At 37.8% G+C, this 26,136-nt stretch overlaps 1 protein-coding gene across 6 annotated transcripts in view; it reads right to left on the bottom strand.

Annotated features, from left to right (window-relative positions):
- ATF7IP (activating transcription factor 7 interacting protein) overlaps positions 1-26,136 on the bottom strand; it is a 92,549-nt gene that overhangs the window by 33,963 nt on the left and 32,450 nt on the right. For 4 of the 6 annotated variants that reach the window (XM_072332579.1, XM_072332544.1, XM_072332536.1 and 1 more), the window contains exons 2-6: positions 12,720-13,735; positions 4,991-5,068; positions 2,042-2,190; positions 796-933; positions 369-434 (exon numbers count right to left, since the gene is read on the bottom strand). In XM_072332579.1, the coding sequence (XP_072188680.1) occupies positions 369-434; positions 796-933; positions 2,042-2,190; positions 4,991-5,068; positions 12,720-13,728 (1,440 nt within the window). In that variant the 5' untranslated portion in view covers positions 13,729-13,735. Of the gene's footprint in view, positions 1-368; positions 435-795; positions 934-2,041; positions 2,191-4,990; positions 5,069-12,719; positions 13,736-18,265; positions 18,332-18,736; positions 18,826-26,136 lie in introns of those variants that run through there. The other 2 variants (XM_072332560.1, XM_072332570.1) reach the window with 2 other exon arrangements.

The following is a 26,136-nucleotide window of genomic DNA, read 5'->3' as shown; positions in this document are numbered from 1 at the left end:
TGTCATGGTAACTAACCCAAAATATATATTCTAGACAGAGGAATGCTTTTGTTTGTATTCATTCCTCTCTCCATTCCTAAAAGCTGAGATTCATCCTGTACTCTTCATATTGAAATAAATTATGTTTTCTTACATATAATTTAAGGTGCTTTCACACTAACAACGTATAAAGGACCTTCTGTGCAAATGAGAACTACCAAATGGATCTTGAAGACTTCATTGGTAAATATGGCTCACTTTTAGTCAAATAAGACAAATCTACTTCGTGAACACCACTGAAACTGGTCATATATATCTGTGTATAAAATTTCCTCAATACTAGGCTTAGGTTAGTTCAGCAATACAAATACAGAAAATGCAGTTCTCACTTCCTGTTTTTTCTTCATGTCCTCCTTGGCAGCTCCAAACCGCTTTGTCAATCGAGTGATTTTAGCCTAAATGGAAAGAAGAGAAAAAAGCGAGGAAACAAAACCATAAACACAAGAACCATTAAAAAAATTACACAAACCAAAAGTTTATGCAACCAAGGTATCAATACAAAAATTGTTCTGTCAAGAGAAAATATTCTTTCCATGAAACACAGTATTGTGATATGACTTTGGAGCAGCAGAAAGACACCAGTGTGTATCACAATCCTATGTTATATGCATGAATTTTCACTGCTACTCACAACTACACAATCTATTAATCTATCTATTCACTTTTTTTTTTTTTTTTTTTTCTCTTCCCTCTATGGAATCAAACTGCCTTCCCTAACAACAGTGACACGAAACTTATTACTAAACGCACACTCACCTGTAGTTCAGTAAGCACAGTTTTATGCCTCTTGTTACATTCTACTTTCTCTATTCGCATTTTCAAGTCTGCCAGAGTCTTGTCAAATACAGCACACTGTAAAGCAGCAAGTTTTTCTTCTAACACCCTCTGGATAACCTGCCAAATTGTTATTTAAATTAGGACAGGGAAAAAAAAGGAAAAAAAAATTATCGTAAAATATGGGAAATTGTCTATAAAAATATTTTCAACTCAAAAAGAATTCTGCCATAAAAGAATGACAACAGTTGTGCCTTGTCGATCAAATAAAATTATCATAGTCAACAATAAGAATGTGGTTGCACTGCTAAACAAGTTTTTTATATCTGTTTTGGCAAACATATATATCCCTTTCTGCCATTAACTCAAGAAATTAATTTCACTCAAGTATGATAAATATATACAGGCTTATAATTGGTAATAAGAATCTTAACAGAAGATATTCTCATAGTGTTGCATTTACACACATTAAATTTTTCCTTTCTTTTCTACTCTTGCTAGGGACAACGACATTTGACGAGCAAAAACTAAAGATGTTTAATGCAACTTTAATTTTTGATACATACTTTTCCCTAAATGCCCTGTGCCAGAAATGCCCTGTGGTTGCTTCAGTTGCAGAAGATAAAAATGGCAAAAGAGGATTTCTGCTGTCTACTTACTGTATTTATCTTTTTCCCTTCTGTGCCTATATCTTACTATTGCAAAGTAAAAATCTCCATTAAAAACAAACAAAAGCAATAAAAGCAGCTGTCTGGATGCTACACTAAAGTTACAACATGCACCACCCAGACAACTAGTAGCTCTACAAAAATCTGCAAAACGCTGTTTGATAACACTCATTATTCTGAGAGATTTTCTTTAAAGCTGGGTACAAAAAGCAGACCACACATAAACATTTATCACACTAAAATGCCACTTTCACAGAGATTCTTCTATTCTTCATCTACAGTCACATTTGACTTAAGAATTTAAATGCTGACCACATTTCAAATATAGTTCTTGTGGCATGGTTTCCAAATGGCATTTGTTCTAAGTAAGGCTACCATGGACTTTGTAAATTGACCCTCTGTTGTTATTTTAATTATGTATAATTTTAAACCAAAACCATTAGAGAAAGCATGCATGTATGTGACTAGCAAGTGTGTGGGAAAAGACAGGTAAAGCGGCAAGAGAAAATAAAGATATGAGATAACGGTTTTGCCATCTTCATACTTCATTTCCACTCTACCTTTTCTAACTTTTGGTCAACATCTCTTCTGGCTGTAATTTTCACTTGGAATTCTGCTTCATAATCTTCTTCTCCAACATATCGACGCCGTTTAGAATGTACATTGTCCATGTCCTCAGATTTTGAACGCTTTCTTCTTGACACTTCACCTGAAACAATTAGATACAATTGCTGATGATGAATCTTAAAAACAAACAGAAACCAAATCAAAGCAAAATAAAAAGGACAATCAGAAGAACCAACTCCAAACAGATACCTGCAGAATATCATGATTATTATGAAGTTTCTTTTTTTTTTACCTGTTTAAGCATTTTTCATTCTAAAACACTAAGAATGCCTTCAGAAAAACAATGTATTTGACAACATCAAAAGAGAAGAACAAACCCTTTGTGTCCATACATTGCTGTCATGAGCTCTGCTCTGTGATTCACCAAACCACTACCTCAAACAGCCATTCCCTTCTTGCCCGCCTGCATTTCCTCCTCTTTCTACCAGCGCCATCCTGCAACATAACCTGGCTTCTGAGAAACAAAATAAAACCCTCTTCTGAAAAAAGTATTTTTTCCCCAGTAACCTATTAACCAATTGAAATTTCTATTTCACTTTGCCTTTGCTAGCACAGAATTCTTTTCTATCTGTAATGAATTCTTAACTTGTACCTCCAACCTCTGACTAAGAAAGCAATTAGACCTTTGTTCTTCCAATTTGAGCAAGAAGGAAAGTAAAAGCCTGATGAAAGAAGAGGCTCAAAACAGATCTATATTATGAATGTTATTTCATTACAGTGATGAAGCACACAAGAGCAAAAGAGACCTCACTCATTCCTCCAGCTCCTGGCACCATATGCTCTAGTGATATGGATGCAGAATGATGCGCATAAGTAAAGGGAAGTAAAGAAAGTTACAGACCATTCTGTGTGTATTTGACCATCCAAACATCAAAGACCAGAAGCTTCACATTTGAGGATGAGTCAGAAAGACAGGATTAGTAGATAATGGAGACTGGAAACGCACAACAAATAGCGACTTTCTATTTTTCTTTAATTATATTACATACACTGTGTGAGTCATATTTCTAACTTTAGAGATTATTTATTTATTTTCTAATTTTCTGATGGTCAAATTTCTGATTGTTTTCCATTTTGAGAGCTGCATTAAAAAGACACCAGTGTACTAAAATTATTAAAAGGCAACTTTAAAATTCTGAGTGACAATCTTTATTTAAACAAAACAAAAAAGAAAAAAAAGAAAAAAAAAAGGAAAAAAAAAAGAAAGAAAGCACAGGTATTCACATCTTAGGTGAATACAAAAGAACTACAGGACTCCTTAAAAACACTGCAGAATGTTGAATATTTGTGAACAGTGTAAATGTCTTAAGGTATGATTTTTTATTTTTTCAGAATGACAGTGAACGGTAACAAATGAATCAAAAACTGCTACAGCTCAAACTTTCTTCCATCCATCAGAAAAAGCCTGTAGAAAGTAAATAAATTTAAAACTGCAAAGTTAGAAAACTATCCACAGACTATTGAAGACAAGTCTACTATGATTTTCTGTACAGTCTTTGCCTACTCTCAGTCTCATTTGAGAAGAAATGGAACAACTAGAAAATAAAACAATTAGCTTGTAACATACAAGAAGTATTTATTTATTTATCAGGACATGTTCAATAATTTGTTCTGAAGAAGAGGCTACATTTAATCTTACTGCAGCTTGTTTATCTTTGAAGATCTTGAGGGTGCTTGCTGCTAATGGAAAGGATAGCAATGGGAAGTTGTGAGTCTGGGAAACAGTAACAGCTTCGAGTGAGTTGCATCAGTTGTCATGCACCAATGCTCCAGTTAACACCTTATGGACACTAAAAGATCTTTTCGGCACGTACAGGTAAGAAGCTTAAATAATGACTGGGCTTAAAGCACAGCTCCCAAGGCATGGCTAACAACAGCTGCAGAACTTAGCAAAGTAGAGTGCACAGAAGATGGTCACGGTCACCATTCTCAACAGTGATGACTGACCACATGACATTATTTCCACCAGCCACTAGAATGGTTCTCCTTGTCATGTCCAAGCCCTCATGCAAACAGAGCTCTTCTGGGTGAGGATTTGGCTTTGCAAGTCCCCATCCACCTGGACCATCTGGGGCCTCCCTTTCTGTATGAAGTCCTGGCAGAGAGACATGAACTTCTTGGCTACAGGAAGTATAAACTAGTGGGACAGTCACATCACCAAGCAAAGAAACTATGGGAGGAGTTCAGGAGATGGAATAACATCAGAGATAATTAGACAGAGTGACTGGATGAACTGTAAGATCCTGCAGCTTCAAGAACCAGAATCTCCAACTATACCAGAGGACATAGCCCGAGCTTGTTCTGTTGCAAAATGGAAATTCCAACAATGACAAAGGTATGAAGCACCAGGACAGCGGCTCCCATTATGGCTGCAGGTGCACAAGATAACTAAAGATTTAGATCTTCTGTCATTTCAGATTGCTGGAAGCTCTGCCCAGGGAAACGCCTGAACTATCTGATCCTGAGCCATTCAGCAGCATGATGCAGAAATCAAGAGCAGTAACTGTGGATGACTCCCTACCTGCAGGGAACAGATTCCCATCTGCTATGGACAGGTGACCTCATAAAAATCTTAAATCAGGAAGAGTGCAAGGATGGGGTTAAGAAAGTTAAAAGCCACCTTCAGCTCAATCTAGGAAAGGACATGAACAGTAAGCAGTAAGGGCTTTCTACCAGTAAATTAGAAACATAATGTTAACTAGAGAAAATATGCCCCCTTTTGCTGTCAGGGTAGCAAATAATACAGTAGAAAAAGTCACCGATGCCTATTTTGGCTCAGATCCTAATGAGAAACCTTTTCTTCAGCTATCCTTGACACCTCAATGATTCTGTTTTTCTAATATGTGTCATCAGTGAAGAATAAGAGTGTTAACATTACATACCTCTCTCTATGTGTTTTTCTTCTTCTTTGTGGACCACTTCTCCTTCTTTGTCCTCTTCCTCACTTTTTATCACCTCTTCTACAAGCACACACACAAAAAAGTGTTACTAATGTTGACTTACAGGAGGTTACACACAGTCCTGTTTTGACTTGTGAGCCTAGGATGCTTACAGAACTGGGAAGAGAAAGAAATGTGAGAGAGGGAGAAGTATGTGGAGATGAAAAAAACAGAAGATATCTTCAGAGCAAAGGGTCTGAACTTTTACTGCATGTTTCATGACTTCTTCCACTGTTTCATACAGGCTGTATTGCTGACTTCTATGCTTGCTAGATACAACATAAAACCATTAAGTTACACTGACTATTAGCATTACATTAAAATAGATCCAGAATATAACAAAACAAGTCAACTCTGTTATACGATGCTTGATTGCTACACTTCTTCAATTTCTATTTTCATTTAGTTACCACAGCAGTTTACGTAGGCATTTTTAGAGGAAGTTGCAGCTGCAAAGATAATACCGATAGTCTCTTAACACTAAATTCTACTTGTACAGTGAACACTCATTGAATGATTTGAAATAGTTACATAACAAATCAGCAAAAGGAATCAGAAACTCACAAATTATGAGTGAAATTATGAAGTTTTTTTTCCACATTATTAATCTATGTCAGAAATAATAATGTTTAAAACCACAACATTTTCTCAAAACCAGTCTGACTTACTTTCAAAGTAACAAAGTGTCATGGTAGCTATACCACTTGTTTTTTAAAGATCTATAGATAAATTTCATGCACCTAATTGTTACCTGTGAGACAAGAGCCATTCATGAAAGAATCTAAAGGAGAACCTGAAAGTTCAAGAGTACTTTTTCCGTAAGTTGCGGATTTTAAATGTTCAACCAAAAAACCAGGTATTTCATTGAAAGATTCACATATACGGGATGCTTTTAGCAGCATCCTAGTTTCAAAGCTGAATTATTATTATTTTTTAATATGTGTAGGTCTTTATTGCTTGTTTTTGATTTGTTTTGTTTTTTTGTTTGTTTTACAAAGCTATTTCAAGGCTGAAGAAGCTCACTGCTCACAAATTCCCATCACTCTCTCTAGACACAGACTAAAAGTGGTTTAAACACAATCCTAGTTAAACTCTTACAGTTATGAATCATCATATGGATAATTTTAAAAATGGATCATAATTTATTTTTTGTTGTTAAGCTGCAAATTCATCATCCTGACAAGTAGACAAGTAGAAGTAATGAATGCAAACTTTCAGAAAAAAATTAATTTGAGAATATAACTATGTTATCAGTATATTTACCACAGCTGTCTTAATAACCAATTTTATTTGCTGTGGAACTGAATACTACAGCTTAGTTTTTTTGGGTTTTTTGTTCATTTTTTTCTGACTACATGATTTCCTGTCACTGAACAGCTGAAAATACCTTTTAAGAACTCCTACAACTTCAAGCATTCAGGTCCCTGCAGTAGCTGACTGAATGCATGTTTGGAAGTCAGTTCTGCCGATATGTGTCTAAACAGAAATAAAAAGTTGCTTCTGAGATGCAACTGGACCAGACTATCTCATCTACGCTTTCATTTCCCACAAAAAGTAGAGCCTGATGTTCTTTCAAAGTCCCTTCTAGCCCAGACTGTACTATCATTATATGAAGAGTTTGGCTAACATACGCCATGTAGTCTTGAATCAAGTAAATAAAATGTGAAAGTTTTTTATCCTACAATGCAAACAAAAATCTGACAGCCATACAAAATTTGTAACAGCACCTGCAAATTTGTGCAAACATGCATCACTAAAGGCAGCAAGATACAAGCCTGATTTAAAAAGGAATTAGGCAAGTCTGCTGATATTTATCTGCTTTGCATCACACAGAGCACTGTGTCAACTCAACAGTTCTCCAGCAATCACCACCTCAGATCCTCATCCACTGCAGATACTACTTTTTTGTGTGAGACCTTATGTAACTGTTTAAGGACCTCTAGCTCATATTGCTATTGCAAGAACACTGATGGTATCTCAAATGCATTCAGTGTGCTTTCTACGTATTTACTTCTCAAAATGGTCTGTTACACGAACATTATTTCACTCCTGATTACACAAACTGAAAAGATTTATATTGATTATTATGTTTCCTATTCCATATTTTCTTAGAACACAAAACTAAGAATAGCATCACCCTCTGCACATAAATTTTTATGCACAGAAATCTTCCAGAGTAATACATTATTGCCTGTCAGACCCCAATCTTGATCCAACAGTAATATCAAGCTCATCACAAAGTAATTTACACTTCAATTTACAGGGTATATCGCAAATACTGCCTAATACTCAGAAAATCAGCACTGCTCTTCCTTAGGCTGAGCTGCATACACACTGAAGGAGTGATTATGTATGTGCCTAAATACATTTCCAAGTTAGAAGTTTCAGTATTCAAAAAATCCACATCACCATGACACACTCCTCAACCTAAATTCCAAGTAAAGGTACAGTCAAGAGGTTCTTTCAATTTCTTTTATACAGTCAAAGTGTTTTCAGAATCACAAAATCTCAGTTAGAAAAGACCTACAAGATTGTCAAGTACAACTGTTTTCATACATTTTGAAAAGTTACTTACATTGAGAATCCTCTATTTATTTTCAAAGGAACCATAATGACCTAAACAAGCTGGAAAAATAGGCTGACAAACACGTTATGATACTCAGCACCCACTAAGTCACACACTTGGGAAGGAAGAGCCCCTGCAATGGCTCTGCCTGACATGAAGGCTGAGGCCCACAGGTTTGGCAACAGCTCTGCTTTGAGGATTTGCATAAACAGCAAGCCAAATGTGACACAGCAGCATGCCCAGACACCAAAGGAAGCCAACAGCATACTATGCTGTATTCACAGAAACTCTGTGCTGTGGTTTACCCAGAAGGCAGCTAAGTACCACAAAGTCATTCATTCACTTCCGCCCCTCTCATGGTGGGATGAAAAAAACCATGAAGTAGTTGAGATAAAAAACTATTTACTAAGGCAAAACAGAAAGAGAAAAAAATATATTATTATCAGTCATATTTTCATTAACAAAACAAGTGATGCACAATTAAACTGCTTACTGCTCACCAACAAATGCCCAGCCAGTCCTCAAGCAATGGCAGCCACTCCAATCAACTCCCCACAGTTTATGAAGTCTCTTCTCATGATGGTATGAAAAATCCCTTTGGCCAGTTTAGCTCAGATGTCCTGGTTCTGTCCCCTCCCAGCTCCTTGTGACCCCTCAACTGTCCTTTGCTGGCAAGGCAGTATAAGAAGTTCCGATATTCTTGACTCTCTCAACCACTGATCAGCAATAACTTACTAGAGGAGGTTACTGAGAGAGCTTCACCTAACTGGGTCAAGTCCTGAGCTGCCTGATCCAATCTCACAGTTGACCTTACTTTGAGAATGAGTTCTAACTAGAAACCTATCGAGGAATTTTCCAACCAGAACTATTCTATTATTTCATCACTCCTCCTGCACAAAAGAAATCCATTAACTGATTCCAGCACAAAACACAATATTGTTTTATTTATTTACCTATTAACACATTTTTAATAGGAAAAAAATGCATGAAGGATTTAAAATTATAACTGATAAATCCAACATCCCTGATCCAGTCCCTCCTAAGTCTGTCAGACAGAGGTGTATCTCATTTCTAGTTTGCAAAATCCCATGGATCAAAGATGCAGCAGTTGTACCTTTGTCTACCAAATTTAAGAAACCACTCTGTACTGTATATTTAGTTGCAGATATTACAGACTTCCTATATCTTCTATTGGATGAACGGAACTTATTCTTTCTTAAGCCTCCCAGTATTATATTTCCCAAATGCTGAACTACCATTGCACCAGCTGTCTGAAAGCTTTCTGTTATTCCTTTTGGGATTAGACACCAGAACTGGAAATACTGTAAAATAAAGAAAAAAGCGGTTTCATAACTGCTACCTAAGCATAAGTTTCCTGTTAATACATTCAAGAATTTTGAGAGCTACCTATATTACAACACAGGAACAGAGGACCATTTTTAGTTGTTTATCTGTCACTCATGCTCTGAAATTCTCAAATACTACCTTCTAGAAAACAAGTTTTATTCTTCTAAATGTAAACTGCATATTGTTCGTGACAAGCTGTACTTGGGTGCCCTGCTTTACTTAAGACTACTAGAAACAATAAAAAAGCCAGTAAGCTCTCTTTCAAACTAGCCCTGGAGGACAAGATAAAGCACTGCTATAGAAAAGCCCCAAATCAAGGTGTCTAGAATGCAGTCAATGATAACAGTTTCAAGACTTCAGGTTTTCGCTAGTGGACAACCTCAATCATTCAAACTTGAAAGTCTAGAGATAAGGTAAGAAAAAGAACACAGCAACTGCTGCACTAGGTATAATAGCTTATCTAGTCCAACATGCTACCTCCAACACTCCCCTGAGAACAGCAGATGTCCATGTAGGGAAGGATCTAAGGAGGAGAAAAGAACATAGTTGCAAATTCCCAGACAGATTCTTCAGATTTCTGAAAAATTGCTACTGGAAGACCACCTTGTCTTTATTGAGACCACCTAATATCTTTATTGAGACCTAGATGCAGGGATTGAGTGTACTCTCAGTAAGTTTGCGGATGACACCAAGTTGGGAGGTTATGGTATCATAGTATCATAGTATCGTGCGAGTTGGAAGGGACCTTAGAGATCATCAAGTCCAACTCCCGGGATTTGAGCCCTTCTGTGTAGCAGAGCAGCACTTGTACCACTTGCGCCACAGGGGGGATTCAAACCCGGGCCCTCAGGTGCTGTAAGCAGCACTTTATACCGCTGCGCCACCAGGGGCACACAATGGTATGCTAATGGTTACGGTAATCTCCCTGAGGGTAGAGAGAACCTTTAGAGGGTAAACTGGATTGCTGGGCCGAGGTTCAACAAGGCCAAGTGCCGGGTCCTGCACTTTGGCCACAATAAACCCATGCAGCACTACAGGCTTGGGGCTGAGTGGCTGGATGACTGTAAAGAGGAAAGGGACCTGGGGGTGTTGGTTGATGCTCAGCTGAACATGAGCAGATAGTGTGCCCAGGCAGCCAATAGGAAAATAGTGTGGGCAGCAGGATCAGGGAGGTAATCATCCCCCTGTGCACAACACTGGTGAGGCCACACCTTTAGTATTGTGTTCAGTTTTGGGCCCCTCACTATAAGAAAGACATCGAGGCCCTGGAGCGTGTCCAGAGAGGGGCAACAAAACTGGTGAGGGTCTGAAGCACAAGTCTTACGAGGAATGGCTGAGGGAGCTGGGATTGCTTAGTCTGGAGAAGAGGAGGCTCAGGGGAGACATCAGTGAACTCTACAACTTCCTGAAGGGAGGCTGTGATGAGAAAGGGTTTGGCCTCTTCTCCCAGGCAACAAACAGTACCCAAGGAAATGGCCACAAGTTGAAACAGAGAAGGTCTAGATTAGACATTAGGAAAAACTTCTTCTCTCAGAGTGTGGTCAGGCACTGGAATGGCCTGCCCAGGGAGGTGGTGGAGTTGTCGTTCCTGGCTGAGTTCAACAGGCATCTGGACAAGGAGCTACAAGATGTGGTTTAGTGGCTTGTAATAGTAATGATAATAGGATGATGGCTGGACTAGATGATCTTGTAGATTCTTTCCAACCTTGTGATTCTATGATTTCAAAAGAATTGCAGTGGAATAAGAAAAAATACAGGGACATTGCCCAGTCACAAAAAATATTAAAGCTTGGTGTTTGCCTTGATTTTTTCATTTATTCTCAGCATTCTTTATTTGCTTTTGTCAACTTCTACCAGAACAATGACTAATTCCTATGCCATCTCCATAGATATCATTTTAACAGACGCTTTCTGGAAGTTAGTACTTATATTGCAAGTCATCTACTCTATCTACCTAGTTTCTCATACAATATTGTTTCTGGTCCTGACAGCTTCTCTGACATTTGTTGCTGAAATATATAAACTGGTAAGAGGACTGCTGAATTTTTGTATTAAAACCTGTTATATTTAGTACAAAATGGGTCCCCAGAAGATTTCCTCAGTGTATCTCATGTAGAATTTACTATTTGGAAAAATTTGAGCTCCCTTCTTGGAAACTTAGTGGGCAAGCTTTAAGAATGAAGAATTTTACAAGAGCATGAAGAAATTTACATGTGACTACTAATTAACAACAGAGTACATCTCTGCGGCCAATATTCTTTTTAGAAACAATTACATTTACGCAACTATAGAAATCTTGAACCGTTATAGTCAACAGAAAAAGAAAATTACTAGTTAAGAAATTATTCTGTCCAAAACATAGAAAAAATGTTGCTGGATACAATCATTTTGGGTTTCTGCAAATAGTAGTTCAATATTCAGTATTCACTTATAGCCTTTTGTTTCTGAGCTGAGATTTCTCTGTGACCACAGTGTGGTTCTTTCTGACTAAGTTAGGAAAATTAAAAAAAAAAAAGCCACCTGGTTATCTTAAGTTCACTCATATCCAATAAGGACAGCTTTAAACTGCAATAAGAACCAATTTTATTTATAACATATAGTTTAGAGAAGGGGATCATAATGCACTACAACTTCTACACAAGTACACACAGTATTCTTCCCTCTTTGCCATATCACATCCCCAAATATCTTCTGTAAGATCTTATTTAAACAACGGTATCACTTTTGCAATTTCAGAGGAACACGGATTTTAATATCCAAATAAAATTTTTTAAAGAGACTATGGAACCCATTATTTCTCCTTTCAATTGGCATAAATTTAAAGGTTAGCAGCAGAAAAGGAGGAAGAGTCCGAAACGTGGCTAGAAAGTCATTCTCATCTCCCTGTCTCCAGTTATTTACTTAAGACCCAAACTGTTATTACAAGTTTGTGAAAGACAGATTCATCATCAGTAAAACAGTAGTAAGAAACTACGAGTGCTAACTTCCCAAAAACAAAGACAGCTTGATCTTGATAAATCTCTTGAAATCCTACTCAGTCAAGCATGAATGAATAGATTTGGCTTAGAGTGGTCATTGTTTCATAAAAAACTAACAGCAATGCACCTTGAAGCTATAGCTTTCTTTAAGAACAAACAGAGCACAATGACAATATAACAAAAAACAAACAAACAAAAACAAACAAACAGAGAGAGAGAGAGAGAAAGGTATGAACTGGAATACTGTTTGATTTATTGAATGCTTGTGTGCGACAATAACCCAATTTAACACTTTTTTCTTTTTTTCTTAGAACAGGCAACAGGGAAGAAAAATACCATAAAAGTGGCAAGAATTAATAGTGATCTTTGGTTACATGTTGGCTAGACCTTCTCTCTCATTGCTTTTAAGAGTTTATCTATGACACAGTATCATTTTGATGCCTTTCAAGTTCTTCACTTCCTGCTCACAATACTGATGTGGGAACAAACGCTCATACCAGCAATGCTGAAGAATACTAGTAAAAATTAAAAAGCTCAGTACTTCACTAAATATGGTTTATCACCTTCAATTACAAAGACACTGATATGATTTTCATATGCTCCTAAAATTCATTACTTCAAAGATATTGTTATGCGGAAACACCTGCATAATCCCCCTGTATATATCCAAAAGACAGAAATTCTTAAACACTGACTTAGAAACATGTCAAATGTATGTCATTTTAATAAATGAACAAAATCCCAGATTTGTATCAAAACTACCAATTTTAAAAACTCTTACCTGGAAGACCTGACTTGTTTGGTAGTACCACTTCAGCATGCTCCTTCTCATCGCAAGGATCCTCTTCATCAGACAGTACTAAGAAAGCCTCTTTTGGCAGACTTTCATTGCTTTCCTGCTTCGATGGTGAACCCAAACAGTTGTCCATCTTCTCTTCTAAATCTGGGGCTGTGTCATCCACCGGAAGCAGAGAGCTTTTAGAAAAACAGCTCATCTCATCTTCAGCAGGAGCTAGTTTTTCCAAAATTGGAATAATTTCATCTGCTTCCATAGAGTCAGTATTCTCCAGGACACTTTCACTTGACTCATCTACTGCCTTCTCAACTACTGTATCTGAAAGACCTGCAGTGCAATCTCTTTCATTTTTTGGTTCCTGGTCAGTTTCCATACTGCTAGAGATAGCCTCTTCCCCAGCAGAATCTTCAAGAATTACTTCCCCACTCTTCTTTTTCTCTTCAACAGGTGAATCAGAAATAATAGTTAAGTCATTTATTTTTCCTTTCTCCTCAAAGGAGGAGCTATTATCACAGTTCGATTTATTTTCACCTTCTGATAAAGTGTCACTCTCTATTTGGTCCAAATGATCTTTTATGTTATTTTCTTCATGGAAGTTAACTTTATTGCTACCAAGCACTCTGTTTTCAGCTTCACAAACTGATGCAATATCAGCATCCTGTTCACGAGTAACATTCTCTGGAGAGACAGGCTTAGGTTCCAGGTCACCGGTTATACTTTCTGCCCTACTTTCGGGTCTTTTGCTTTCACTTATTTCATTAGAATCCACTAGGCCATTAACTTCCCTCTTGTCCTCTGTACCGTCTGTATTGCTTAAAGGAGAATTTAAATCAGAATCTCCATTTTCATGCTTTCCATTTAACAGTTTAACTTCGGCTGTCTTCAGCAGATCTTCCTTGGCCTTATAGACAGCCTCAAGTTGTTGTCGATCGCTTGCTCTCATTGTTTTTCGTGCTTTGAAGACTTTTTTCTGAGGTTCATCTGTGCTATCCATCTTGACCCTTAAAAAAAAAAAAAAAAAAAAAAGTTTTCATAAGACTTGTGAAGACCATTACTATTTCATTATTATTATTGCTAGTACAACTATCTGCAAAATCCAAAACAACTGACAGAATGATTAAATTTTGCTTCTCCTCATGAAAATCAAGCGCAGATTTCCACATATGCTAAACAATTAGAAGCATGTAAAGATCACTGAGATGACACAATTACTTTAATGACATCTAGTAACACAGTCTAGTCAACTAGTATCATTACAGCAGAGAAACGATTAAGTTTCTACTTAGAAAGGGCATTGGGCAAATGTAAAAGCAAGCACACTCTTCTTCCAGAACAGATACAGTCTTGCCCTATCAGTCGATCATTATTTCACCTTTCTAAATCTATGTAATGTCAAGAGTTTCAGACAAATTTAAGTCAAAAACAAAACCAATCACAATCGGAATAAATAAGGAAGAATCATTACATCATATAACTAAGAAAATTTCAATATGTTGAAAGAATTTGTAATGGGATAAAGTAGCTCTTTTACAAGGGACTTCTCAAGGTCATCTAGTCAACCATTTCACCTCTGATAATCCACTGCTTATGCACTTGGGTCAGATTAAGCTGCATCAATTGAGATAGGTATTAACATCTATTCCACTTCAGACTAACATAATAGATTATACATTGCTTTAGCATTAGTTGATTAATCTGGCTGGCTATAAGCCAGTACTGTGCTCTTGTGGCCAAGAAGGCCACTGGAATCCTGGGGGTACATTAACAAGAATGTGGCCAGAAGGTCGATGGAGGTGATTCTCCTCCCCTACTTTGCCCTGGTGAGGTTGCATTGAGACTACTGCGTTCAATTCTGTGTGCACCAGTTCTAGAAAGACAGGTATCTCCTAGAAAGAGACCAGCAGAGGGTTACAGAGATGATAAAAGGCCTGAAGCATCTCCCATAAGAGAAAAGACTGAGTGACCTGGCTCTGCTCAGACTAGAGAAAGGAAGACTGAGGGGGAATCTGATTAATGTTTATAAACATCTAGAAACATGAGAGGCAAATGGATGAGATCAGGCTCTTCTGAGTGGTGTGTACTGATAGCACAAGGAGCAATGGCTGAAAAGTAACCTGTTCCAGTGCTGCACTAATCCTTCTTGGTGAATTTCTTTCCAGCCTGAACCTCCTATTGCTGTATGTAACTCTTGGCCACAGCACCTTGGCACCATTCTACAGCACAACAGGCACAGTTTGGATCCACTCTCTTTATAAGCAGGCTTGTCTACAACTATTAAATAGCTGTATGATTGTCCTTCAGCCTTATCTTCAGTAGATCAGAGCTATCTAGCTCTGTGTGTTTTACTAGGTGCTTTAGGCTTCTATTTCTGTCTTTCTGGTAATCTTCCATCAGATACCTCCTTGTTTAATCCAAACAGCTTTTTTTATGAAGAAAATTATTTAGCATTTTTATCTTGCTAAACTAGGATATTTTAAGATTTACGATGAATATATACTCTATGGTACAAGTTCAACTATCAAGATAGAATTCTAGATCTTACAACCACAACATATCATACTATGCCAGCAAGAGCTTCTATCACCCTCAGTTACCATAACTTGTCAAAAAGCACAGGCAAAGTGGTAAGAGATATAAGTTGTACTTTTTTTCCACTTTGTTTTCCATTTCTCATGAGTATTGAGATTTCCTTCCACATTATTTCAGTATTTTTATTTTTTTTTCCTTGACAATCCAGAATTCTTGCATTTTTATAACTGATAGTGCTCAATTAACAGATTAACAGATGCATTCACACCTTGGCAACAGATCTGGCAGACTTTCAAAGATTTTATGAGCTGCTTATAGACTCACAACTACACCATCAAGATATGCATTTCTGCATGTCTGAACAAGTTTCTGGACATGACTGTCTATGACTTTTATTGCCACTAGTGGGAGCAAAACGCAACACTGATTTGAAAAATCCATTTACTCATTCTTAGAAAATGCTCTCATCCCATATCGCACACAAAATTGCCAGGTAAGGTGTTAGTAGCTTTTAAAGGCTGTCTACATGTTAATACAACATCCTCATATTCCTCGAGAAGAGAACATAAGTGACAAAGTAATTTAACACAGTCTTGAAGAGAGCACAAGCACAGAAAAACCTACTCTAGATGCACGTATGCTTCAGAAGCATGAAATTTTTGAAAGCAAATGCCCTTCCTTCTCATGAACACAAGAAGTGTTGTTTTTTTTCACATCACTTTAAAAGCATGCATCAGGCTGCCACGTAACAGAACACTTATCATCATACTCATGGCTCTATGAGCGTAATACTTTTCAACATGCATGCTGTTACAGATACACAAAGCCATTTCACGGAAGAGAATAAAGCCCAGGCTTGGCTAACCTTGAACATTTCTCAGGGCTCGCAATAGGTGAACTGACTAGTAAGCCTACTGCTAATCTATTACAAAGATATAGGGCCTCACACTCAAAATCAAGAGAGAGAAGTATGTGATTTCACTAAATACAATGCTTTATTTTCTAAGCACTATATAGAACTTACATCTTAGAAACTTCATATACCACAAAATTTACAACCTTACTGGGATCAAATGATATTTTAACAAATGAATAAAAATGTCACAGAGAACTTAAAATCGAGTTCATAAATGCATTATTTGTATAATCATAAAACGTAACTTAAAGCAAAATATTATTTCTATTCCTCATAGTTCCCTTAATTATCTAAACTATCTTTCATTCACATACATACGTATAACATAAAGTATAATGAATTACACTTCCTTTTCAAATTTGCCAACAGCAACAGCTTAAATTCAAACATCACAATACCTTTTTATATCGATGCATCTTTTCTCTTAAAACAAAAATACCAAGGAAACATGCTTAAGTTTTTAATACATTTAAAACAAACAAACAAAACAAGGTGTTTTATTTATAGCTAATGATATTATAAAAACAAAAGACTAAGCTGTAACACAACTCTACAGTGATCCTGCAGAATAAATAAATAAAAAAATCTTACAAAATTCCATTCTCAGATAGTTAAATTTGAGTAACCAATGTATATTTTCAGCTCAATCTCACAATCTTCTCCAACCAAAGAAAGCTAAAGAACTATAAACACCGGTGAGATTAAAAGATAAAAACGAAATGCTGGTTAAGGATCATGTATCACTGCAGACCAGACTTAAAATGTTTCCATCCGTACCCACAAGGGAGCACACTGCAGCCAAAGAACAGATCTCATGTGAGAGCTGAATAAAATAGGATACAAATAAATCAGTAACCAGTTCAGACAGGTTTGGTTGTATACGTGCGAGCCAATAAGCAATAATTAGCAATCACCCTATAAATACTTGCCTTCCAGTCTTTCTAAGTAGTAAAGTGGTTGCCGTTCAGAAAAGGTTACATGAATTCAGACTTGTACAAATATACTTAAAACTCTCACTGTTATAAAAATTAATGCATTTCATTTTAAACTCCAAGACTAATTTAAAGTTTAGCTCTATCTGCTATACATCTCACTCATGATATTTGGGTAGTCTGTTTTTACTCATCGTGTTTGTGACTTTGTCATGAGGGACACAAACCAATCAACGGGTACCTTTCATTTCAAGAAAAGGTATTTGTATAGTGCAGTACGCAATGAGTCCTGCACGTAGATCTAAGCATGTAAGGGTTAAATTCTGTAAACAGATTGGTAGATTTCATGTTTGTTTTTGTTTTTAAATAAAGTTCACCAGAAAAATAATCAATTTTGAAACTGAAAATACCACAAATATTTGTTCTGTAAGAATACGTCACTTTAATCTTGAAAGTTGTACGTACTTCAGGATTACAAGAAAACACACCCTTAGGCACCTCCTTCCAATAATAAATCTGCAAATATTTCCCATTACCAAATATGCAATACACAGCAAAACTAAAATGCGCCAGTGTAATTAATATACCAAGGGCTTCTCTTTCAGCCATCCAGAAAGCCTTCCTCCTGACTTCCTTCTATATATACCTTATTATTATTAGTCTACAAAGAAATTGCAGCTCTACAACAACAAAGAAAGGATTAGCTTAGCTGCAATGGACCAGCCTATAATCGTGTGCTCATAGGAGCAGCACAGGATATGCTCAATACCAGCCAATCAGCAAGCAGCTGCTTGAATCCTGCCTGGCAACAGGCAGCGGACAAAGAGAAGGTCATGGAAACACACTAGGGGGAAAGAAAGCTGCAGTCGTGCTCAATGGGCTTTGCATAAGATCATCAGTCTAGAACAGCATTTGCACATCCTAGTTTATGCAGTGCTGGCCAAAAGCACTGCAACTATAAAACATTTGCAAAAACACAAAAAACTATATAAAGGGAATGAAAAGCCTTTGATCAGGAAATACAGTGCCCCAATATGCAAGTCTACTTGAAATGTAGCACAGCAAAATCAGTGAAATGGAGCCAGCTCATGATCAGGACTACACTGTTCTAGATGGAAGATTCCCCAAGAATCAAAACAACGCACAAAACCTACCTCTTGAACAGCAGCTCACAAGAAGCAGTTTTCAGCTGAAATCACCTCTAGCAATTTAAGTTAATGCAAGTTGCCGTAAAACTAAGAACCATTTTCAGAGAAGAAAAAATAAACTGCTATTTTTCCAGAACATATGCTGAAACTTAACGCCAGTGGCATCTTTTGATGCCGCTAGAGGTTGTCTGTTTATCACACCGTATGCATGACACAACACCAGCACTTAAGATCCATAAACAGCTACAACTTAATATGTAAAAGGCGTAAACACAGCTGAGGACATACAGTAAGCGAAAACAGTATTTCTTCTCCCTTTTAGGCTAATAATACATGCATCTCAGGTGAACAGAGCTGAAGAAAAATGTGCCATTTTCTGAGAGAAATTACATCACCCCATGTCCTATTTCACCTACTCTACATACAGCAAGCCGAGTTTCACTTTAATTAAGGCTCTAGCTAATTTATTTGCCGTACTTAGAACTAACAGTGGCCGTTTCGACACCGAGCAGCGTTTCCCGCTGCAGCAGCTGTAGTCTATCCAGCACACCGCAGAGGGAAAAGCCCACTCAACCCTCCTCACCTCCCACACAGGAAGCCGGGCGACAAGCCTTGGACCAGCCCGGGGACCGAGCACCAGCCTCTGATTGGCTGGATGGAGCAACCAATCAGACAGCGGCTCTTCACATTCTACCCAGCAACAAAAGCCCATGAGGCTATGCGCGAGAACTCCAGGATACAAAACGTTTCATTAGGTGCACAAGGAAACTGAAGAGCTGGAAAGCGATGTAAGGCAAAGAGAAGTTACGGAGTTTCTACTTAAGAGCTGGAGTTTACAGCAGTGTTAGCCCTTAAGTGCAGTCAGAGGCTATTTCTAACGCATAAGTGCTCTTTAAGTGGATGAACTGGGAAAGCACAGAGCACCCGGGCCTGCACAAACCTGAAACAAATAAACAGCGTCTCTCCTGAGCATGTGCTTATTGACCTATTGTAGACTGGGCAACTGAGTTTCTGTTACATTAAGGTGTTGAATCATGAAACTGCTAGGAACCCATCTGGGTTCAAGCATGAGAGTTTTTAACCCCCTCTTCCATTACTGGGCAGTGCCTGTGTTCCTCTAGCATTCCAATAGAAGCATCAAAATGGAGTTCGTGCTTATGAGTAATATGACCTCTGCCTTGGAAGCATAGGGCAATAGGGGACTGCCCTTGCATTCTGCCCTTTGAAGAACCAGCTCAGTAAAATATGACTGACTGATGGATCTATGCTTACTCATAGAAATACCGAAACAAGGCTATGGGTCTGGTAAACCAGAGTGAAACACAGTATCATAAAATGGATTGGGTTGGAAAGGACCTTTAAGATCATATAGTTCCAACCTCACTGCTACAGGCAGGGAAGCTTCCCTTTAGACCAGGTTACATAAAGCCTCTCCTAGCCTAGCCTTGAATACTTCTTGGGAGGGGGCATTCACAACTTCTCAGGGGCAAGCTCTACATACTGTTCCAAGTATTTTGAGTACTGTCAAAATAATTTCTTCCTATTACCTAGTTTACATCTAAACTCTTCTAGTTTAAAACCATTTCCCCTCATCCTGCTGCTTTATGCCCTTCTAAAAAGTCCCCCCCCAGCTTTCCTGTATGCCCCCTTCAGGTACTGGAAGGCCACTATAACGTCTCCTTGGAGCCTTCTCTTCTCCAGGCTGAAATGCCCCAGCCCTGTTCTCATAGGGGAGGTGCTGAAGCCCTCTGATCATCTTCGTGGCCCTCCTCTGGACCCACTCAGCAGCTTGATGTCCTCTCATGTAGTGGGCTCCAGAACTGGCCACAGTACTCCAGGTAGGGGTCTCATAAGAGCAGAGGAGCAGAATCACCTCCCTTGACCTGCCGATCACACTTCTCTTGATGCAACTGAAGATACCACTGGCCTTCCATAGTATAGTTTCAGACAAGTTGAGTGGTCTTATGTACTTAAAAATCGACAGCTTCATATGCAAACTTGGATTACATTCTCATCCCGTTGGTGCCATAATGAAGGACAAAATAGTCCTATGTCGTTCTTTATATCCAAGAGGATGACATCACCTCTGAATTTGGCTCATAAACCCATTTCTCATCCTAATAGAGTAATTTTAGAGCTCTTTTTCCACTGGGAATGGCAGCAACTCCCTCTTAGGTCACACATCTAAGATCTTTCAACTGCAAATGATTTTTCACAGTTGTCCTTATACTGTTCATTAGTTTATGGCTATACATAAAAAAATAGATACTTTAAATAATGAAAAAAAGAATAATGGGAATATTTTTAAACAATATTCTAGTTAAATATTCCAGTTAGCCTCACACAAATGACTTCATTATGTCAGAATCACCAGTCTTTAAAAGACATTAAGTTTAAGCTCTGAACCTTGTTCTGTAAGAAGCAAATAGAACTTTGCTCTCTTCACTAATTATAAGAGTCACTTTGATCATTACTCTCTTGGAGTAAAATTGCTTGAGTAGAATTCAGCCAGAGCAACAATGGTGGATGCTGTCTGTCTTCTTACCAGAGTGTTAGAGATTTCAACTTTTATCAACAACTCAAAACACTGGCTTTCAATTCAGCTGTGAGATCTTCAAATGCTAAAGAAGTACTGATGTTTCAATTTCTGTAACATTAAAATTCAACATTCTTAAGAGGATTGTTTCTTAGCAGATGCCAAAGCACCAAGTATGTTTCTTTCTCTAAAAATGAACTCAAATTTTATAAAAAGTTTAATTTGTGCATTTTCACATACATTTGTGAAATGTTTTATCATATACCTCAGAGAATATCCTGAGCTGAAAGGGACCCACAAGGATCATCGAGTTCAACTCCTGGCTCCACACAGCAGTTATGCCCTTGGCACAGAACTGACAGTATTCCAAATACGTGGCAGAACTAATAATTCCACAGATGTGACCCTAACAGCCACCAGGCATTTACAATGTAAAATTTACACAACTTCTGATAGCACAAAATGAAATCCTGAAGAACCTGGATTAAATATTCATATACATGTAGACAACAGAAAAAAGAAAATGAGAAAATTATAAAACTAATGTAAAATGTTTAATTCACATTTCAATTTTTCTATACGCTATAAAATCCAGATGTTTGTCCTTTCATAAGTGAATTTTCAAGTGATAATCTGACAGACTAAGGATATACAGATGCATGATGCAACTGGCTTTCAAACGTTGCAACTTAGCATCAATCTCATTTGAAATCAGGGCACCACTGTCAAGTGACATCAAAGGTCATTTACCAAATGCTGTGGGGGAACTAGCAACAATGACAGCGAAAAGTGATGCTGATTTTAAAAGGCACTAAATGCTTTCCATACATACAAGCATTATCTAGAAGTTCTTTGCAAAGACTCTGTTTTCTCAGTGGCAAAGAACGCAATTGTGAAATGTACCTAAAACACAAGCTGGTCAGTTCTTTGTGGGAACTTGATGATTATTATAAAGTATTATCTATATGACCTCTAGGGAATATATAGTTTCTCAGGAGTGGATGTGCTGCCCTTTTTTTTGTTTGTTTTCTTATTGGACTTGTTTAAACCACAGCTTCCACAAACAGAAATCACTGCTGAACTTTCAAATTCATCACATCTGACTGAGGGGAAGAAATCTTCAAGATGTGAAGGATCTAGCTTCCATAATTTCAGCCAACTAAAACGTGGTAGAGACTTTCCATAATGCTTCCATCTGAGGGAGCTGGAAGGCTGCTTGCTCAACTTTACATGGAACGATGGTCTGTCCTTTCAATGCCGAAAACAAGCAGAATAGAACCCCCGCAGCCACGCTGCTTGCGCCAGCTCCACAAGGAGAGAAGCCTTGGCTTCCCCGGGCTGGTGGTAGCTGACGGCAGGAGATTTGCATACCCGCTCGGGATTGGCTGTGGAAGAGTCGCTTTGCATCGGAAGAGTCGCTTTGCATCGACCAAATCGTAAGCGCGTAACAGAGTCACCACCAGGAGGCCTGTGCAAATCTGCCCAGCAACCGGCTGAAAATAGAGCCGAAACCTCGGTGCGTCACCAAGACTGGGTGTGACGCGATGCCTCTTCGCCAGTGACGTCGTATACGTGTAAACACAACATGCGGAGTGCTTTGTTTCACAATCGTTACATTGTGATGCTACTGTCACAGAGAGACACGTGCATGACTCTGCTGCAAGCACAAGAAATTAGGGAGACATGGTCTTCAAATCTTATGCCCTAAAATAGAGACATTAGGTGCGGGTATCGTACACTTACCCTCTCGGGTCTATGTAGTTTGTTGGCTTTAAATTGAAAATGTTGGTTTAGAAGTACTGCAGTCATTATCTTTTTAAATTAAAATTAACTACTACAGTCTGCATATGAAACTATCTTCTTCTTGAGGGCTCGAGCACCTCCCCTATGGGAACAGGTGGAGAGAATTGGGGCTTTTCAGCCTGGAGAAGCTCTGGGGGACCTTATAGTGGCCTTCCAGAACCTGAAGTGGGCCTACAGGAAAGCCGAGGGGGTACATTTTAAGACAGGCGTGTAGCAACAAGATGAGGGGAAATGATTTTAAACTGAAAGAGGGTAGATTTAAACTAGGTAATAGGAAGAAATTCTTTGTGGGTTGGGAGAACTAGAACAGGTTGCCTAGTGAGGTTGTGGATGCCCCTTTCTTGGAGGCATTCAAGGCCTAGCTGGATGGGTCTCTGAGTAACCTTATCTAGTGGGGGTGTCCCTGCCTGTACCAACAGGTTTGGAATGAGATGATCTTAAAGGTCCCTTCCAACCCAAACCATTCTATTCTTCATTTTTTAAAGCAAGCATTAACAGAAACTCATTCTTACTCATTGTGGTTTATATACCATGTCACTTTGGTGATGTAAATGGAAATCGAGTCATTTATTCCACTGCAGTGGATGTATCTGAATCTTCATTAAATGTGGACTCTTATCCCTGAAGTTAGACCTTGGCGTGCCACAAAACATGGCAGTTAAACCACAAAAGTTTATCCTCCCAAACTAGAGAGAGTACTGGACTTGGAAAGGTGAGAGGGCCGAACCAAGAAATGAAACCATAAATAGGTAAGTCATCTTGATAAGAAAAATGAAATATAAAACAGAGTAAAGAAAACTCACAAGAAATACTATCTAAATAAACATCCTATTACAAGTACTTAAACAATGATCAATCTGTAATACATTTTGTCATTTTCTACTCAGGTAACAGGTATAGCCTACACAACTTCAGTTTTCAGCACAACTGAGCTGTAAGCATAAACTCAGAACTTCCTGAAGTTTTTGAACTGTCCTATCCACTGCATCTGCCTGCAGGTTTCATGGAGCTATCTGCTGGCAGGTTAAATGGAATGCTTTTAAAGGATTAGAACAGCACTCAGTGCAAACACAGCTGCCTCATCATGGTCTTCTGCAGCCTGAAAGGCACTATTTGGCCATATCTGGTACATAAAACCATCTGTATTTTTTACAAGGTTGTAGTAAGGGGACATGGAAAAAAGGTAGCCAATGCAGACAGTCATGCTGACCACTGACAACAGCTGACAGTTTTTGAATGATTCAATGAAATAGAATCACAAAATCAATGAGGAGCCACAAGAGGATATGAAATAGAATAAATCTTCAAATTACCAGAAGAAAGAAAAGAATGTGTTTTCGGTGCTGGTAACCTAGTATATTAATATGCTAAGAATACAAGGTAATGCAGGTAATGGAAGTTTTTCTAATAAGCAGCCACAAAAGTTTCTACGATAATTTCTTGTTATAATAAAACATGCAAACAAGTAAGATTTATTTTATAGTAAAAGTGTACAGTAATGGATTAAATTCTCCTGTGTCAATGGGCAGACAATTATTTTTCTCTACCTGCTGCTAGGCAGAGATCTGTCACACATCTGAAACTGTAAGGGTTTGGAAGAAACCTTACTCAAGATATTACACAAAGTAACTTTAAATGTTTTCTAATCAGACATGTTAGCAATCATAGCATTGATGATTCTTCAACTTAACTCAGAACAAGCTCTGCAGACACAAGTTGTCTGCCTTAATTTTTTTTTGCTAAAATGAACAAGGAACAGGAAGCAGAAAGTGGAAAAACACATGGTTTCTTTATGTAACTCCAGTAACGGAAACAAGAGCTGAAGCACAACAGAACTACTTTCAAAAGGATTTTTAATAGAAAAAAGTATGATTCTAGCTGAATCCTTCCTTTCTAGAGCTTTCAACCATGCCCCTTGTTTTCTCACCACACTTGCTACACAGTCAACCTTACAGTCTCATTATATACAATTTGTTACAGTTCTTTCAAGACCAAAGAGTGTCTTACATTTCATTCTTCATGTATAAAACAATCTGTTCTCACAGTACTATCTCCTTGAGACAGCTGAAACTCAATGTGAGTACATATACATTTTGAAATAAGGTTGGTCTGAAGTGGCACAACTGTATGCATCTGCATGGGCAGCACTTAAAGATTTCTGAGGTGCTGACTAGCATGTAATGCTAGTATACCTATATCAACTCCTTTATATGCTCTGAGAAACAAAAACACGTGATTAAGAACAGAGAAGGATGAGACGATTTTCATGGAAAGTTATCACTCGCAGTTGGATGAAAATAATTTTGGATTTGGTTCTTTAACATATACATGTATTTATTCTTCCTATCCATGTTACTGACTAAACCTCAATAACAAAATTACATACACTCCACATAAACTGTGTTGACATTACATTACACAATACTCTATTGTGTATGAAGGATGAAATGAAGCAAGAATATGATGCAAGCACTTATGAAGTCACATATGAACTCAGATTCCAGATTGCATTGTAACATGGGCTCTATGACATGATGTATATGCTGTATTACGTCGCTTTGGGTTGATTAAGTATTAAGGAAGAGAGAGAGGAAGGTATGAATTTATAACAACTAGGGGTAGGCTTCTGGAATGAGAACGATGAATGGTTATACTTTTGTGAATACTAAGTGAAATGAGGCATGCATTACAGGCAGTAGCTCTTCAGATCATAGCTAGAAATTCATCAGGGACAAAAAGCAAGTGCTTAGGTAACACATTTGAAGTGGAAAATGATTAACCTGACTAATGCTGAACAGATATCTTAAGGATGCAGAGTAATAAAATTTTTACTTAAAAGCAACACATCTGTTGCAACTTTCTCGTCTTGTGAAATGAGACAACTGGCGAGTTTTAAATCACTATTGGAAATAAAAGTTCTGGGAGATTTCAGAGAAATATCAAATTGCCAAAGAAAAAACTGCAGTGAAATAGAATTGTTTCTGTTTTTTGCTTTTTTAAAAAAAAATAAATAAAAAAATTCTAGCATAAGTCCATCTAGTTGATGGCTTCCTGATTTACAGTAGAACTTTCTGAGATGTACAAGACTGTATCAATGAGGGAGAAATTGGGAGCAAATTGAGTTTTAGTATGCATAAACTACATCACCTACTCTGTTACAACTTTTCTTTTACCTTAGGATTTTCTGTGTCTAAAGAGATATATGTGAGCTGGAGCCTTTATGGAAAGATGTTTTAAAAACATTGCTGGATTCCCTCTACTAAGAAAATACCAATATGAAGACACTGACTTGCTTCAGAATCCAGACATAACAGCCCTTTGGAAGATCAAAGACTTGCTTCTTCCATTTATCTGAATCTAAAAGACACTGGTGTTATGCTGTCAGTACCTGATCCTCACGTGAAGGTAGAATTACATGGCAGATCAATTAGATGGCTTTACTTCCCAGAACATTTTTAAGCATTTTCAAGGAGAAAGAAATTCCGTGACTTCAAAAGACAATGGAAGTACAGTTGGAAGTATCTTTCTCAAACACCTT

This window comes from Excalfactoria chinensis, chromosome 1 (assembly GCF_039878825.1).
Source record: "Excalfactoria chinensis isolate bCotChi1 chromosome 1, bCotChi1.hap2, whole genome shotgun sequence".
Classification (NCBI taxonomy): Eukaryota; Metazoa; Chordata; class Aves; order Galliformes; family Phasianidae; genus Excalfactoria; species Excalfactoria chinensis.
This window is presented reverse-complemented; position numbering and strand designations above follow the sequence as displayed.